Consider the following 18,839-nt stretch of genomic DNA (forward strand, 5'->3'; position numbering starts at 1 on the left):
GCCTAGTTACCACAGTAGGTGGAAGAATGAACTGGCAATGAGTAGCAGGCAGCACTGGCTTATATAGTCCTCCTGTAACTGACAGCAGATGGGGCTCAGGTGCCACGCAGGCAGCTCCACCCAGGAGAATACCCAGGGAACCATCCTTTTTTGTTTTTTAAGGCCATTAAGAGTTTGGGGTTTTTTTTTGCTTTTAATCAAACATTTTCAATATCATTATTGATTTTACTGATTCTTTTCTCAGTAGTTTACCCATGACTGCAACGGCCATGTGTAGCCATGAGAACTCAAAAGCAGAATGCCCCCAGAAAGAAATCACGAATTAGATCAAATATAAATTCCAAAGTAAAAACAAACAAATCCTTTACAGGAATCCAGGCAAAACTAGGAATACATTGAGAAGGTAGACAGACAGTATGACATAATTTAATTGGAAGTGTATAACTAATCCATTAAATGGACTATGTGTATAAATAGTCCATTATATTGACTATTTATACACATAGGGTTCAAGAAAGTGAAGACAGCCAGAGGAATGAGACACAGGTGAAAACAATCAAACCAATCACAGGGGAGTAAGTAAAACTAAATTTTTTTATTTTTATTTTTTGCAAGGAGCCATCCTAATGACAAATACAATACCCCTCAGCTGCTCCCACGAACAATGACAAAGCTGTTGAAAAATTGTTTTTTTTCTGCATCCATTTTTACAAAAGACAAATTGAACAATATGCCGTTTTCTTTTTGAAGAACATAAAACAATATGAAACATACACTCCCACCTCATAAGTGGGTGTACAAAAAGAAAAAAGAAAGGGTCTAAAAAAAACTGTTGAAATTGATCCTGCCAAAAATGAATTCTTCATAAAATCAATCTGAAATTCAAATTACTACGTTTAATGTTTTATTACTATGTTTGATGTTTTACCCAAATAAATTTAAATTCAGTTCTGAAACCTTTAACAAACGTTTTGTGGGGAAATTTGAATTTCACAAAGGTTATCTTACTCTACAGTTCTGAAAAGTTGTGGTACCTGATGAAATGTGTATCTTGATTTTTATTATTTTTCGATGCAGAATACTTAAACAAAACTGTCAGAAATGTTTGTCAAAGAAAAGAATTTCATTAACTCTAACCTAATCCTCAAGTTCAGCCCCACCCCACTTCATTTCTCCTCCTTTTTGCAGCAGCTATAAGTATTAACACATGCTTTTGTATCATTTAGCTTGGAGGGAAGCAGTTGAGTATAATGTTATGTGTTTACATCTGATGAAAAATTAGGTTTTAAAGTTGTATAAAACTGTTTGCTGTTTGTTCTTTGATCACTAATGTGCTCATTTATTAACAGGTGGCTGAGAAAAAAATATGTGATAATGAGGTAACATCCATCTGTAAAACAGTTTTTAAAGAATAGAATTAAAGGAAACCTGAAATACTCTACAAGGATCATTCTTAACATTATTACTGAACTATAAATTTTACCATGGGATATTGTAAAATTGTTTGTTGATTGCTAATGTGCACATTCTATTACAAGTGACACACATTCTAAGAAGAAATGTGGCATAATGATGTAACAATTATTTGTAATACATTATTTAAACAGTATAACAGAGAATTTGCTCAGCTGGTTTTCGTTCTTATATATTAAAAGACTATTGATAAAAATATTATCAATAAAGGATAATCCATAACATTATTATTAAATTGTCTTCTTCACTGTGGGATATTGTGTAGAAAATGGAAAACTCCAGTGAGATTGTGTCATTTGTGCTGGCTGCTTATGAAAATGTTGGGGAGTTAAAGTACCTGTATTTTGTAATAATATTGTTCTGGTACCTCTCTATATGTGTAGCCAACACAGTCCTTATTGTGGTCATACGTGTAGACAAAAGGCTCCATGAACCAATGTATATACTGCTTTGTAACTTATGTGTGAACGAGATAAACGTCAGCACATCGCTGTATCCGCTTTTGCTCTCACAGATGTTTTCAGACAGCCATGAAGTGACCCTGCCGTGGTGTTTTCTGCAGATGTGTTGTTTGTACACAAGTGCACCTGCTGAGTTTTGGAGTTTAGCAGCCATGGCCTATGACAGATATATTTCAATCTGTCATCCATTACGCTACAATGTCATTATGAACACAGAGAGAGTGTTTTTCATGATTCTCTTCATGTGGATATATTCATTCCTTAGTGTAATACTATCATTCTCATTTATCTTCAATTTGAAGTTTTGTGGAACTATTATTGAAAATGTGTATTGTAACCACAGATTAATACTTAGACTTTCATGTTTCGTTTCAGTCCATAGCTTTTTATCTGATATATTCTTTCTCTTTGTGAGCATTTTCATACCATTCACTCTCATCTCAGTGTCTTATGTGAAGATTTTGGCAGTTTGTCGAAAAACATCCACAGAAAACAAGCAGAAAGCCGTGACTACTTGCGTCCCTCAGATCGTCTCTGTGTCAAACCTGTTTGTTGGCTCAGTTTTTCAGTCTATTGATTCCAGCGTTATAGTTGCTCGTGTACAAATCCATATAATTTTATCTATTTATCTTTTCATCTGTCAACCAATGCTGACTCCATTTCTCTATGGATTTAATTTGCCCAAGATAAGGCAATCATGTAAAAAGCTTTTGTTTAAGAAAAAACAATAGCTTTGTTCACCAAGAGACTTTTCTACGGAATCTCTGCTCTGTGGGAGAGTAACTATCCACAATCATGTTATAGTCTGTAAACATAAAGAAAAGAAAATCTGTTGATGTCATATATTTCTATTTACAGTAGGCCTGTGTCATTTGGTGCATCTCATGTTTCCACACTTTACTGGGCTGAGTGTTATGCTCGCAAACAAAATACTGTATTAAATGCATGGGTGTTAATACAACGATTTTTTCCTCATTTCAATTTATTTGTAATAAATTCATTTAGACCAATTTCCCAGTTTAACCCTCTACGCCCTTGACAAGTAAGGTAAGAAGCATTTTTCCATTGCAAGGCTTGGAGGTTTTCATTTCACAATAGCTTTTGATCCTCTTTACAAATAATCTCTAAGCTTACGAATGTTGAAAAAAATGTATAAGGTTAAAAGCTTGATATAGACATAACAATATGTAAGCAGTATCCCCATAAGGCACACAACAACTTTAACACGAACACTGCGCTTGTGTGTCGGGCTTGGGTTGTGGATTTGGGATCTAATCACATCAGCTCAACAGTGACACAAAAATATGTCAAAATGATGTTAAAATGACCTGGTCAGCAACAAAAGCGAAGCCACAGTTACACAAAGGCATAAGATGTATGTCCGCAAGTATTAACTAAACATTTCTATGTGCTACAACATGGACATAATGGTAAATGTGCTTAGGGGAGACCGGGGATAGTTGTAACGTGGGTCAGTTGTAACACTTCCAATTTCTCCAATCAGGGCTAAGTTTCAAATGATGTGACTCATCCTGTGCATGCCCAATTCAGTTCTGCTATCACATGTGAAAAATCAGCACATTTTGTCAAACACAGACAATTTAACATGAAAAAAAGTAATTTGTATGCCAAAAAGTAAGTTTTTCTACTTTATTTCAATTTGTAATAGCATTATCTGCTTTGAAGTTAAACTCATCAAACTTAAATTACGTTATTTGTATGTCTATGGGGATATATTCTGTGTAGGTCTTTAGTGCTAATGTTTTAGCCGTTGGCTGTAATGTTAGCTAGTTCATGGCTATAGGAGTCTGGGTTAGTTGTAACAATAATGCAGATGTTACAACTTACCACACTATTACTTTAACTTATATTAAACAAGTTAGGGCAACGACATCAGCAGAGAGAGGTTCACTGGTCGCATTTGTATATGCGGTTAATGCCATTGGCAACACAATTCCTCCACTGTTTGTGTTCCCACACATACATTATGCAGACCACTGTGTCAGAGATGGGCCAGTTGGAAGTACTGGTAGTGGAAATAAATCAGGATGGGTGTGAGAAACAGATTTCCTCATCTTTCTGAAGCACTTTGCAAACCACACCAAGGTAAGCCATGATAAAAAGTAATGGAATTGCGATGCTGGTGAACAACTACATTTTTTCAGCTTCATTGTTATGTTCAAAATTGGTGCAAGAGTTGTAGGTTATAATGCCCACTGAGCCAATGAGGCCAAACTCAAAGGAAGACCAACCAAAATTAATGAAATATTCAGTTGCAGAAAATTCCATAATTTGTCTTTTTTGGGGGGTTGGAATATGTTCAAAAGCTAGATTTCTGGCTTCCGCTTCCGGCCGATGGAGTAAGTAGCAGCGAAAGGCAGCTCCGCTAAGATTTTTGATTATCCAAACCTCCTGGGACACATATTGACTTTGATTTGGACCAAGATTCAACTGTACAAACTCCTCCTGACCAAAGCGAGTCATGAAGAGTAATCGGAAATACACGCAAAAAACTTTGTCGTCAGCTTCTGCTACATCTGGCGGCGAAGAGCCACAACACGACATGGCGGACGAGAACTCGCCAATCTCCGTGAGGATCCTTCGGAGCGAATTGCAAGCCTACCGAGACGGTATGATGAACGATATTAAGACGCAGATAGATAATATGCATGAAAACTTACGTGAGGACATTTCCTCGCTAAGGGAAGAAGCTAAAGCAGACACCAATAAGCTTCGACATGAGCTATCACAGAAAATAGAGGCACTGCACGAAACTCATGCAGAAACAACAAGTATACAGAAGGACATGGAGCGGGCCCTCTGCGACACTACAGACAGGTTAACAGCCTTGGAGAAAGATCACGAAACCCTAAAGAAAGATTACAACAAGCTACACGACAAATGCCTGGATTTAGAAAATAGAAGCCGCAGAAACAATCTGCGTGTGGTGGGCATTAATGAGGACGCAGAGGGGGGAAACTCCAGCCGTTTCATGGCAGAATTTTTCTCAGAAGTGCTCGGGAAAGAAAATGATGATTCGCTTATCATGATAGACCGAGCCCACAGAACCCTCGCCCCGAAACCACGGACAGGGGAGCGCCCAAGAGCCACGATAGTCCGCCTGCACTACTACACCGACAGAGAGAAGATTTTACGATTGTCCAGGGAAAAAGGCCGCCTCTTCTACAAAGGATCACCTGTACACATCTTCCCGGACATGAATCCTGAGGTCAGCAAACTTCGAGCGTCATTCAACCCCGTGAAAGGGAAACTGCGGAATGCTGGCGTCCCATACAGTCTGTACTACCCCGCGAAGCTGACTATAACGGTGAACAACGCTAAGCACTCATTCACAGATCCGCGCGAAGCAGAGAAGTTTGTCAGTACCCACATCCAGAGCCCAGCCACATCTACCGCTTAGCCACATCTTTACAAACATGACCCAGGAGGGAATAGCATATAATAATAGACAATCTTAAGGAGTTTAGTGGTGAGTCTGATGTCTACAGCCTGTAAAAAGCTGGACAAAAATTGTTTTTCTTTTCTTTTCTTTTCTTTGCAAATGAAGAAAGGGTTCCGGTTTGAGTTCATGAGGTTGTTCTTTAGTTTGGTTCAAGAAAGTTGTGAATTTCAGAGGATCACTTTTAGAAAGCTCAGAGTAAGATCCATCAACCACTCAGTAACAGTTAATAACTATTGGTACCTCTACTGAGAGAGCACCACAAAATCTTGTCAACTTTGTAACATGGAACTGTAGGGGACTCAGGGGACCAGTGAAACGAGGAAACATTTTAGCTCACTTAAAAAAAGTAAACGCGGATATAATCTTTTTGCAAGAAACGCATCTAAAAGTACAAGATCACAACAGATTACGATGCAAATGGATAGAACAAATATTTCACTCTACGTTTAATGCTGGAAGCAGAGGCACAGCCATACTGATCAAAAAATCAGTACCATTTACAGCAGCAAAAATACTACCAGACACTCAGGGTAGGTATGTTATTGTAACTGGCAAACTTTATGGTCATTTAGTTATGTTAGTAAATATTTACGCTCCGAATGTGGATGATGAGCAATTTATACGGTCAATAATATCAAAGCTTCCGGATATCGATACTCATCAATTAATCATAGGAGGTGATTTTAACTTTGTGTTAAATACTAGCCTTGATAGATCATCGAGTAAACCTGCCAAAATATCTAAATCGGCAAAGGCCATCCAGGAATTTATGGGAAATTATGGAATAATTGATCCGTGGAGAGTTCAGAATTCTAATGTGCGACAATATTCATTCTATTCTCCGGTCCACCAGACATATACCAGGATAGACTTTTTTTTTAATCGATTCTAAATTTCTAGCATCAGTAAAGCACTGTGAATATGGTACAATAATGTTGTCGGATCACAGCCCTCTCCTTTTGCAACTAGCCCTCGGGTTCAATCACACAACAAAGATATGGAGATTTGATAATAGTTTATTATCAAATAAACAGGGGATAGAAGACATTAAGAACCAAATTGATTTCTACCTGTCAATTAACAACACTCCAGATATTACCAAGTCTACCTTGTGGGAAGCACTAAAAGCGTACATTCGGGGGCAGTTAATTTCGCGGAAGAGTCTAATGAATAAACAACGAAGAGAAGAAGAGAGACGTATAAAAGACAAGATACAGGAAGTAGATAGACAACACACAGCGCGGCCCTCAACAGTCTTGCACAAGAAGAAACTGTCCCTGCAAGCTGATTTAGAATTGATGTATACCGCAAGAACAGTCAAGCTTCTAACCAGGGCAAAATATAAATATTATGAACAGGGGGAAAGGATGGGTAAAGTTCTAGCACAACAAATCAAGAGACAAGCAGCAACAAGGTTGATCACAGAAATTCGCACCATTACGGGACAAACAACGAGGGACCCAAAGGAGATAAATAGTATATTCAGAAGTTTCTATGTAGACTTATACGCCTCAGAATCAAAAAAGAACCCCGCACTATTTGAGATGTTCTTTAACAAGTTTAGTGTACCTGTGATCAACCCAGACAAAGTAGAACAACTCGAAAAATCCATAACTATACAAGAGATACAGCAAGCAATAGATAATTTACAGAACTCTAAAGCTCCAGGTCCAGACGGTTATACTTCGGAATTTTACAAGGCCTTTAAAGACCATATCTCACCCCTGTTACTAGAAGTATATAATGAGGCGCTGGACAAAAAAGCTCTACCGCCGACTTTATATCAGGCAAGCATCTCTTTGATCTATAAAAAGAAAAAGATCCTTTAGACCCGGCTTCATATAGACCGATCAGCTTAATTAATGTAGATAATAAGATACTTGCAAAGATTTTGGCAACACGCCTGGAAACTGTTCTGCCAACAATTATATCTCGGGACCAAACAGGATTCATTAAAGACAGGCAGCTGTTTTTTAATATTAGAAGACTTTTAAACATTATCTATACGCAAGACAAGCATAATCCTAATCCTGAAATTTTGCTTTCTTTGGACGCGGAGAAGGCCTTCGACAGGGTCGAGTGGGATTATCTCTTCTCGACCCTGTCGAGGTTCGGATTTGGCCCTAAATTTATTTCTCTGGTTAAATTACTATACATCCAACCAAAAGTGTCGGTACAAACAAATAATGTCCACTCCGACTATTTCGATCTGAATCGTTCAACAAGACAAGGCTGTCCTCTTTCACCTCTGCTTTTCGCGTTGGCTATTGAACCTTTAGCTCTTCTACTGCGCTCAACAGACGAATATACAGGGATCAGAAGGGGAAAAGCAGAACATAAAGTCTCGCTTTATGCAGATGATTTACTACTGTATATTTCTAACCCTGCAAACTCAGTCCCAGTCATCATGGAAATTTTGCAGAATTTTGGAGAAGTGTCAGGATACAAATTGAATTTATCTAAAAGTGTGCTATTCCCAGTCAACTCTAAAGCAATAGGTAACCCAAGTTGTTTCAATACCTTGCCATTTCGGGTTTCTAATCAGTTCCAATATCTTGGAATAAATATCACTCAGGATTATTATGGTTTATTTAAACACAATCTCTCTAAACTATATGGTGAAACCAAAAATAACATAGACAAATGGATTAATCTACCAATTTCACTAGCAGGGAGGATAAACATTGTTAGAATGAATATTCTTCCCAAATTCTTATTTTTATTTCAGTGTATCCCTATTGTGATTAATAAAGCCTTTTTTAATAAATTAGACTCCTTAATATCCTATTTCATATGGAACAGAAAGAATCCAAGGATCAAGAAAAGCTACCTACAGAGACCGACATGTCAGGGAGGGATGGGGTTACCATGCTTCCGTCTGTATTATTGGTCATGTAATGTTCGTTCCATGTCGTTTTGGTTGCGGACTAAGGGGGCCGACTGGACAACGATGGAGAATGAAAGCTGCTACCCCTCCTCATTAGAAGCTATGATCTATTCAGCTCTCCCTATCCCTAAACATGACTTTAAAAATCCTGTAGTCTCTCATACAATTAAAATCTGGACACAGATAAGGAAACATTTCGGGTGGAAGGAAGCTTCCATACTAACTCCACTCATGAACAACGCATCATTCACACCATCACTTTCAAACATTTCATTTCTCCAATGGAACCACAAGGGGCTGCACTCAATAAAGGATTTATTCATCAACAAGGTTTTTCCCACATTCCGGCAACTGCAAGAAAAATTTGACTTGCACAGTAATGACTTTTTCAAATACTTACAGATCAGAAGCTTTGTAAGGAAGCTTTTTCCGTCTTTTCCAGGTCGGCCCCCAGACTCTGCCTTAGATAACTTATTTCAGTTTGATCCACTCAAGAAAGGACTAATAACAAAAATTCACAACGCCTTGTCACAACTGGAGGGAACTGTCGCACTGGACTACCTGAAAGAGGCCTGGCAGTGTGACCTTGGTACGAGAATTACAGACAATCAATGGACAAAAGCCCAGGAAAATGTACACTCTTCCTCTGTTTGCATTCGTCATGGACTCTTACAGTTTAAAGTGTTACATAGACTCCATTTATCAAAGTTGAAACTGTCAAAAATGTTCCCCAATGTAAACTCGTCGTGCGAAAGATGTAAACAGCAACCTGCTTCACTGGCGCATATTTTTTGGAATTGTCCCTGTATAACAACATATTGGAATAATGTCTTTCATATCTTGTCTAAAATTCTAAAAAAAACACTTAAGCCAGACCCAATCTGTGCTTTATTTAGAGTGAAGCCGGTTGTTGTAGATCTATCAGCCACCCAAAATAATGTGATACGTTTTGTGACGCTGCTGGCACGCCGTTTGATTCTACTAAATTGGAAACAAAAGGTGCCTCCTACCACATCAGCGTTAATACAAGATGTATTGAGACACTTGCAGCTGGAAAGAATTAAACTCCTACTAAAGGGGAGGTTGGAGGAATTCCATTCAACCTGGCAACCTTTTATAGATTTCTTCAATACTGTACAGATATAAATGGTCACTGAGCCTCATTGTTAGTTCGATAAATAGCATCCTCTGTCCAATGTTGTTTGTTGTTGCCTTTTTATTTTTTTTTTACTTTGTTTAATTTCTATTGTATATATGTAATCATTTATATTTGAATCTTAATTGCCTTTATGATAAAGAACACTGGAAAACCAAATAAAGAGATTTGAGAAAAAAAACAAAAAAAACAAGAGAAACTGAATTAGATCATGTGGAAATATTTTATTAATTAAGTTTTACACAATAAGAGATTAACAGAGTTATTGGTTTGGTTTTCATCTTTCGGGGTGTCAGAACATCGATGACAGCATTTAAAATTAGCTGAAACAGCTTTGAGACAAACTCAGCATCGACTCTCAGACAGTACTGCGTTTCACCACTTATTATACACACAGTATTTACTGAGGTGCTATTTCATTCAGTGTATTTAACAGTCAGGGCCTCAGTGAGAAATGAGAGCGCTAACAGCAACAGCAGAAAAGAACTACAGCAACTATTTCATTATTCTCCACTAAAACAAAACTAATGTCTGAAAACAGAGAGCAGGTCGGGCTTCCCTCTGCATTTTAAACTTTATTATGCTTTTAATTTAGAGGGCATCATCTTATTCAGAGTGAAACACAGTAACGGCTCTGATGACCTGAATAATCATTAATCAAATACACGCATGAGTTTAATGGTTTAAATAATGCACAGCAGCAGTGACAGTGCTGCCCTGGCTCAGAGCGCCCTCTGCTGGATTTTTACTCCAACTGCTGCATTAACATTTACATTTAGGCTGAACACCAGAGAGAAAGAGTAATGATTTAAGACTTAGCTAGCTAAATGTTTAAGTACCAGTACCACAACTTTACATTAGCATCATGAACGAAGGACAGGGTTGAGAAGGAAAAAGGACGAGTTGAAGGTGTTCGTGGGCCGTGGGTGTCATTGTGTGCTGATCAAGTATCGCAGTCTTGAAACTAAACATAAAAATGATGGTACAAATGCATTTATAACGTGTATGATAGTTAAAATAATATTATTGATTCAAAACAGCAGCTCATACTCCTGTTACTTCAGAGGTAAGATGACTAAAGTTCAGCAGCTGATGATCATCAAAGGAGACGATAAAAGTTCAGATTTATATTTATGTGATTATGAACAAGTGTGTTGTAGTAGAACAGAGGAACAGTGTCTCCATCCTGACTTTGATATTGATATAACACCAGGTCAATTAAAATAATACAATGTTAACATTTGTACTCATACGTGTACCTTTAAACATTGAAAAAAGAAAAAGAAAAGGAGAGTTTCTATTTACTCACACTGGATTTCCTCAAATGGATCATTTTCTTCAACTTGTAAACAGATTAAAAAATAAATAGAAATCAACTAACGTTGAACTTCTGCAGCTTCTGAGTGAATCTCATAATCTTCAGAAGGTGCAGTTTGCCAAGTTCTGTTTATAGGACTTCTTCTTTGTGTTAGTTAAAATAATGAGCTTAACCTATAATTGATCCAATTTCCTCATGTAAAAAGATCAGACTGGCTGATTGACAGGACAGATGATCAGTGGCGCAGAGTTGTTACCATCATCATTATTACCGGGACAGAAGAATGGGTAGAGTTTCTCGGTAAAGGAGCAGCCAGTAAAGGAGTAGATAAGAGCTGCGTGATCTACGTCATAAAAGGAGACCAGACCCTCCTCATAATCCACAAACACTCCCACCTTCTCAGGACGGTGAAGAGGAAGATGGACTGGAAGGTTGTCAAGAGCTATAAAACTATTTTTACCTAAAATTACTGTCCAGTAACCATTCGCAGGACTCGGATTGGGGTCTTCCTTCCTGTTGATTGACTCTCTGACCACCCCTAAAAACCATTTGGTCTTTTCTTTAACCTGAATTTCAAAGTATAATCTGCCTGAAGAGAGACTCTGCCTTGCTAAAACACAAACACCTTTAAAAAATGTCTCTGGGTTGTCTGGATGTTGCTTCCTTCTATCACCACAGTGTACCTGTTTTCCATCATCAGACAGGATGAGTTTCGGATGTGCTGTATCAGGATCAAGAGTCATATCCACTGCATACTGCTGGACCCTCTTCAGCTCAGCCTCAAACAGCTCATATGATAGTGGATAGATAATGACCTCTGTCCAGTCATTGCTGGTTGGAGCAACTTGTAGGCATGAGAAGCTTTGAATGAGGTGGAGGTGATCTTTAGAGAGTGAGAGCTGCTCCACCTCAGAGCTTCTCTTCATCAGCTCAGAGATTTCCCCCAGCTCATGTCTGATCTCAAACACCTTTTTACACACAGGACACTGACACCTCTCACTGATATCCCAGTGTTGACTGATGCAGTTTTTGCAGAAGTTGTGTCCACATGGTGTGGAGACTGGATCAGTGAAGAGATCCAGACAGATGGAGCACAGAAACCGATCTTCAGATTGAAGACAGCTGGCAGCAGACATGTCTGAAAGAAAGAAAATGAAATTATTTTATGCACAATTCAGTTTTACTCATATTTAAAGTGGACTTGTTCTGCTTTTACTTCCTTCTGTCTCATGTCTCCTCTTCCGGTGGTGGATGGTCATGTTAAACACGACCAACACTCAGTTTCACAGGGTTTTTTTACTCTTAGATCCATATGAGGACAATACCAGCCATCTGTGTTAGACAGGATCATTAGTTTGAAACAAGAAATCAAATGGGTGATGTTGAAGTGTGGACCAGTGTGTGAATGCGAGAGTGAATGAATAGTGGCATTGTAAAGCGCTTTGGGTGCCTTGAAAAAGCGCTATATAAATCCAATCCATTGAATGTTGTCAGCGTGAGTGCCACGCAGGTTCGATGTCAGTTAGAGACATTCTGGAGTAACTTGGATAAAGTGGCAGAGAGTGTCCTCAGTGGGGAGGAGAGTGGTGTTTAGAGCAGACTTTAATTGACATGTAGGTGAAGGAGGCAGAGGTTATCAGGTGTTGGGCAGGTATGGTGTTAATGAGAGAAACGAGGAAGGACAGATGGTGGAGCATTTTGCCAAAAGGATGAAAATGGCTGTGGTGACGATGTACAAGAAGAAGCTTGGAGACGATGGCTCTAACAAAAAGAGTCAGCATGACATGAACAGAGCATTGAAACATGAACGTGATCAGCTGCACTCACTGCTGTTTGTTGTGTTGTTGAGGAAAACCTGATAGACTCAGCTGAATCTCCGCCTCTCCCTGCAGGTGTGTCAGGCACAAAGCAGTGAGCTCTTCAGACCCTGACATTAGAGATGAAAGGTTTTAAATGTAAACTTATTTTTCTCTGTACAACAAATGTAATCTGATCAGTGCTGATATTAAATCAGCTCTTATGTCATCATTTAGAAAAAATGTGAAACACACCAGCTGCAGCAGTGTTACAGTTATTTTTCCTGACACAGAGAGAGTTTAAATTTAAAACAGTGTGATTGTGATCGTCTGTACTCACCAGTGTTGGACAGAAGCTCTGCTGTGCTGCTCAGAAAGGCTGGATGAGCTCAGTTTATGGTTCCTTTGAGGAGAAACAGATTTTCCGCAGTGAAACTGCTGTGAAACAAAAATTTACTTTCATTTACTGTCTTTATATTTGTTTGTTTTTACTCCTAGTCCGTAATCCTGTGTTGATGCAGAAGTATTCTAAGTCATAAAGAGATGAGACTGAACATCTGGATTTTAAAACAGTGTGATCTTGATCGTCTGTACTCACCAGTGTTGGACAGAATCTCTACTGTGCTGTTGAGAACGGCTGGATGAGCTCAGTTTGATTCTTGTTTAAAAGAAACAGATTTTAAAGTTCTTTCAGTTTCACTTTTCGAATTCTGATCCTGAAGTTCTGGTTTTTCAGGTGTTCTGCCTCTGTCAGCAGGTGAGAGCTGGTGGCTAAGCAGAGACTTTTAATGTGATTATCAGCCAGGAAACATTCAGATGTTTTCTTATGCATGTGAGTTTCTGCCTCTCACACAGATCTGACTTCATGTGTTCCTTTGATATTTCAGTCATGTTGAGCAGCTTTGTTTGGGTTGTTTTTCAAACGTGAAGGGAAATTTTTGCTGTCACATTTTCTGTTTGTTTTGACTTCTCAAATGTTGTTCAGCTCCAAAGCTGCACCATCATGTCAAGAAACCAAACAGATTCTCTCATGATTTGTGCAACTAATCATTTCCTCATATCTTTAAACGAGATGTTGGAGAGCACAAAGACCTTAGAAACACTAAACCTGGAATTTTTTTTATAGCAAAATTTGTCTCAACAGTGTTACAAATACGTATGAGTGTAAACTAAGACAAATGACTGCAGTGATGTGTGTTTAACTTTAGAGGACTCTCAAACATGCTTAAATCCACACATAAATGCAAAGCAATTTGAGCACATGCAAAACTTCTTTTACAAATGTATACATCCAAACCCAAATAAACACTGATCAGTTACACACAATTTATTAAGTTCATCTTCACGAATCTGATAATTTTCTCTTTCATTAAACTTTCTCTGCGTACAAATGTATAAAACTACACATAACATCCTTTCTGCTCACTTAAAGCCATAATTTTTCAAATGTTTGTGTCACTACTACCTCAAATGTAAGAAGACCAAACGCACACAGACGCATCCTCACAGAGAAGCAGCACTACCTGCATAGCATAAGTTGACCATATGTTACTGCTAGATGTCTTAAGTTATACATGTTTGTTTTGTGCAATAACAGGATTCAATGATGGAGATATTTCAGCCTTTATTTAAAAAGTCAGAGCCTTTAAAAACTGCTAAAGAGGTTTGATGAAGTCGTGTCCCTGTGGTAGCGCAGAAGCACCTCAGATATTAGAGGTGCAACGGATCACGGTTGATCCGAAATCCGAACCAATCCCACTCCACGGTTCGGCACGCACGTGATCCGAAGATTCGAAAAAGAAAAAAAAAGTATGTGTATGGTGCGCGTGGTCAGTCTGTCAAGCGGTAGTTATGGTCAGTGCTAGCGGTCCAGGTGGAGGAGCAGAGGCGTTTTCGGCATTTAAGCAGCCCTTTGCTGCCCAGTCCGACCGGGCTAAAGCTATTACAAAAGCTACTGGGGTGTTTAGCTGCAGACGGGAGGTCATATTCCATTTTGCAAAACAAGGGGTTTAAACTATGATGAACGTGCTTGAGCCACGCTATGATATCGCGTTGCAAGTCCACTTGCAAACCTGTGTTAAGTAATAAAATCAGTTTAATTATCATGTTAAACCTTTTTAACTCCTGGCTCCACCCAGAGCCTGCATCCTCGGAACTGCCTAGAAACAAAACCTGTGTATTAACATGAACTTTACCTTTGAAACTCAGTTTTCCCCACTTATGATCCAATCTGTGCCATAAGAAACAAAACTTAAGACAGAGCAGTTATCAGTCATGTTCTTCATACAAAATTTCACATTTTAATTTCATGTTGCTCCTCTGAATGTAATGGTACTTCTTTTAATTTTGACTTTATCAGAGCTAACCAAAATATGTTTTCTCTCTTTACTTTGCTCCTGTTTTCCTCCAGTACCAGCTAGTATCACATACCCTTACCGATTGTGCTCTTTTAATAATTTACTGTTTTAAACGAAGAAAACCTCAGTCTCTTGGACCAGTGTTTGTTATTCCATAACTGTTTTTGTTTTTGTTTTAATGTAAGAAGTCTACCATTCCCCTATGTATATCGTAAATTTTGCTTTGTTCTGACTATTTTCCTCTATAAAATTTAATTGTCTTCTACAGTGGCCTGCTTTGGTTAATGGTAACATGAGTAATATCAAAAATTTCCTCCCCTTTAGCATTTGACATTCTCCCAACAATATAATGTGATATAATCTAAACCCAGTCAACAAAACAGAATTTTCTTCAAGCAAACATCAACAACCTAAAATTAGCAGCTCCAGAATTAAGTCTTCCGCTCCTCCTGCTCATGGCAAAAGCAAAACAAAGCAAAGCAAAGCATCCCCCTTCTCTTGCCAGCGTGGTGAATTGTTTGTCAGCATTTATTCATCCTACCCTTGGTCCAGTTTTTATCTCAGTGTCCAGTCAGTCCAACCTTTAGTCCACATCGTCAGTCCATCACAGTCCAGTCACACACATTCGCTCATACGCATTCACACCAGATATTGCTAATAGTGGAGACTCCCGCGCAAATAATCACATTCTCCACCCTCAGCAACATGAGCTCATTCATTTGTTTTATGTTGTTTTGTTTTTTAGGAAAAGAGTTCTTTATGCTCTTGGACTGGATTGACTCGCTGCAATCCTTTTAGACGGGGACTTACAACCTGATCAGGTCCCCACAGGTAGCCTTTTCCTCAGCCCATTGTAATCTGGAAAAGCTCACCTTATGTTTGTTCTCCCGAAAAATTTTTACAGCGCTGTTAATTCACTCCTGCAGGCCTGCTTAGCACAAAAATGAGAAAAAGAGAGCTGATTAGTAGCTCATCAAAGCACAAAACAAAATCACCTGACAGGTTTTCTCTTAAGTGTACTGTTACAATTTTAAAGGGCCCAGTTCTACCCACGTCCATGATTAATAAAACTCCCTCTATTAAAATAAGAAAACAGCCCAAACCTAACTGTCAGAATCAACCCATCACTAAAACAACAACCCCAAAAATCTTAATCACAGAAAAGTTTTGCCTCAGGTTCTTCAGCGACTGACAGTCTGAGGTCAACTGACATAATTTCACCTGCTAAATACACAGAAAATCTTGTTAAAAGCCACACAGTTTTGCACACCATTGATATTCTCATTAAGCACTCTCTAAAGACGTTATAACAATCTATCATCACTAAATTCTAAATTTCTTTTCCAAATCTGGACTACTGCACTTAGACTACTGCACTGACCACTTTATTTAATTATCCTGTATGTTACCAAGCCTTTGTTCTCACCCAGTCACAGTGTCTCTTTCAGTGCAAGCTTCACTCATACAGTCAGACAGGAAACCCAAGTTCTTCTTTTCTTTTCCTGTCCCCAGTCATTCAACTAATTTGCATACTGAGTCATATCTCAAGAAGTTGCCGTGACAAGAGAAATGCATATTTAAACATTACCACATTATTGAATTATTTTTATTTTCTTTCTACAGTAATCACTTGTTTTGATCAATCTGTACAAGAACACTTCTAATTCACTATTCTAAAAACTACTTTAAGCTTTAATCACTTTTTCCTTTTCACAAAAATCACTCTATTGTCATGGAACTTCCCTGAGTTATTCCTCAAGTTCAGGGTTTAAGTGTGTTAAATTCACACTATTTTAACACTGATGAAAGATAGTAAGCTGATTTTCATTGCATGTGTGTGTGTTATTAGTCAGGTTAAATCGATGTCTGTGCAGTGGAGCTGCAGATCCACCAGGGCATGTTCTCAAAGCTGCCTTTCCTACACATTTCTCTGCTATAATCGGATCATTTTTTAACTACTTTGCTATTAGTCCGATGGTCTTTGTATCACTTTTTCATCACACTAAGCGACTTGGACAACATGATAAACAGACTCACATGCTCAAGATGCTGTCTAATCTTCAGCTCTCTTGTTTTTGGAAGTGTTAGTAAGGTTAATACATTTTCTGTTCGTGTGTGATTTTGTATATGTTTCTTTTTGCAGTGTTTCAGACTCCTTCACAATTTTCCCACTTAAGCAGTCAGTTTTCTTTTTTCCAGGTTTGCTAACCCAAATTTTGATTTCCCACATTAAATAACAGCATTCCTCTGTGTTCTCACCTACTCCTCTCACTCCGTTGTCCTCTCTCACTTCAACAGTCCAAACCCAGGCAGTTCTCTTTCCGCTTTGTCCTGCATTCTCCACTGTCTCTCTTTAACTGCCATGTTATTGCTCTTTGGAACTGCATTCCTTGTCTTCAGCCAGGAGTGAGAGCTCGCTTGTCAGGTTTAGTGACACAGGCGCGACCTCTCACAACGAACATAATATGGTCAACACCTTGGAGACGCTTGTATGTATCCCCCCATACGTTGAGCGTATGGGGGGATACATCAGAGAGAGGCCTGCTCAAAATGGGACCCTTGAGCGACAGTTGGAAGACATCGCGGAACGGATCACTGCAGCTGTGAGGTCTCAGAATCAAAAGAATGACAACACCATGGAACAGAAGTTTGATACCATCATGGGGAGGCTCGCGGCTCTCCAACGGGAGATCGAGAGGCCAGTGTCGGAGTGTTAGGGCAGCCTGAAAATTCTCCTGGGCTGCTCGCATGGAAATTTACAAAATCAACATCGAGATTGCGGACCCCCATAACGGCGCCAGCTGCAGGCCCAAGGCTGGAGCCGAACAATCACTCCCTGATAACAACTGTGTTACGGCTATTCTTCCCGTCCCATGCAAGGACACCTGGATTGGCTGGAGGACTGTTTACTTAGCCTGATAGGCCGAAGGACACTGTCTCAGCTGAATTATGGACACGCACACACATACACTTACACTGATAAGCACTCACTCATCCCCCCTCCCTTTCCAACGCCTTCGATGCTTGTTGCCCCCTGGGAACACGAGGCGGGTCCTGGCCCGTGCTGTCGAATAGATGACGGCGCCGTCGTAGGATGGCTGCTGTGTTGCCTGGGGTTACTCCTCATCCCTTACCCATCCCTGTGGCTTGTCATGTCTTCCATAATGTTGTGCTGTGGACATTTATGTGCTTTTTGTGCAGAGGAGTTTTTTTTGTTTCCTGTTCTCGTGCTGTCTACCATGGAAGCACAGCATGAGTGGAGGTCTCTTTTTTTCCTCTTGTACTTTCTCGTTGTTGTGTACATTTCAGTGTTTTTCTGTAACGCTACCAATCTCCGACTTGTAACCCTGTGTGATGTCTGTGTTATGTGTGTAAGGTCAGGGGGGGGGGTTCCATCTCGCTGCAGGGCAACCTGCTAGTGACAAAAAAAAAGCTGTTTCATCACATGGCGCTGTAAACAATTCAACCAGAAACTTGGCCTGAATGTTTCCAGTGATGTTAACCTATAACTTTCTTCCGACTGCTGCATGTGGAAAATTGATCCAGGTCTGCTTTGCACCTAAAAGTGACAAAACTAAGACATTTTCATTATTATCATCACTGCTTAAACAACATACATCTCTCTCTCCGGGCAGAAACACCAATTTATGTCATGTATTCACATTCACAAGTGTAAGCGTGTCTTTGTTGTGTCTATGTATTTGTATTCATATTGAGTGTAAGCTGATCTTCATTGCCTCGATGTGTTTTTTATAATCAGGTTTAATTCATGCATCTTTGCACTGAGCTCTGGATTCAAACTATCTCACTTCTGATTCTCTCCAAAAATAATTTCACATGTAACAATTTGTGTATGTGTGTTTTCTATTCATTCATGTAATTAGTAGCTTATGTATTTCTTTCTCTCTCCTTTTTTTTTTTTTTTTTA

The 18,839-nt window shown here is 39.1% G+C and overlaps 2 protein-coding genes across 4 annotated transcripts; one reads left to right on the forward strand and one right to left on the reverse strand.

Annotated features, from left to right (window-relative positions):
* The first annotated feature begins 1,741 nt into the window (after positions 1–1,741).
* On the forward strand, positions 1,742–2,710 carry LOC120731313 (olfactory receptor 10A6-like). Its single transcript, XM_040028291.1, has one exon. The coding sequence runs from the start codon at positions 1,742–1,744 to the stop codon at positions 2,663–2,665; it is 924 nt and encodes a 307-aa protein (XP_039884225.1). The 3' UTR covers positions 2,666–2,710.
* A 7,365-nt stretch (positions 2,711–10,075) lies between these two features.
* On the reverse strand, positions 10,076–17,401 carry LOC120731290 (E3 ubiquitin-protein ligase TRIM21-like). Of its 3 annotated transcripts, none has more exons than XM_040028267.1 (5): positions 13,153–17,401; positions 12,895–12,957; positions 12,586–12,685; positions 11,975–12,090; positions 10,076–11,896 (listed from the first exon to the last, which is right to left on the reverse strand). In XM_040028267.1, the coding sequence occupies exons 4-5, from the start codon at positions 12,015–12,017 to the stop codon at positions 10,965–10,967; spliced, it is 975 nt and encodes a 324-aa protein (XP_039884201.1). In that variant the 5' UTR covers positions 12,018–12,090; positions 12,586–12,685; positions 12,895–12,957; positions 13,153–17,401; the 3' UTR covers positions 10,076–10,964. The 3 variants fall into 3 exon arrangements, with proteins under 3 accessions (XP_039884201.1, XP_039884202.1, XP_039884203.1); XM_040028268.1 differs by having other exon boundaries at positions 12,895–12,992; XM_040028269.1 differs by lacking the exon at positions 11,975–12,090.
* Between the last annotated feature and the right edge of the window lie 1,438 nt (positions 17,402–18,839).

The sequence above is a fragment of the Simochromis diagramma genome, unplaced genomic scaffold (genome assembly GCF_900408965.1).
Source record: "Simochromis diagramma unplaced genomic scaffold, fSimDia1.1 OVJJ01000343.1, whole genome shotgun sequence".
NCBI lineage: Eukaryota > Metazoa > Chordata > Actinopteri > Cichliformes > Cichlidae > Simochromis > Simochromis diagramma.

What these genes read in the sequence shown, in the direction of transcription:
- LOC120731313 (XM_040028291.1), top strand. Translation starts at nt 1,742, where the DNA reads ATGGAAAACTCCAGTGAGATTGTGTCATTTGTGCTGGCTGCTTATGAA.
- LOC120731290 (XM_040028267.1), bottom strand. Translation starts at nt 12,017, where the DNA reads ATGACCATCCACCACCGGAAGAGGAGACATGAGACAGAAGGAA. An exon ending in GAGACATGAGACAGAAGGAA is followed by an intron (nt 11,897 to 11,974) that starts GTAAAAGCAGAA and finishes TCTTTCTTTCAG; the next exon opens with ACATGTCTGCTGCCAGCTGT.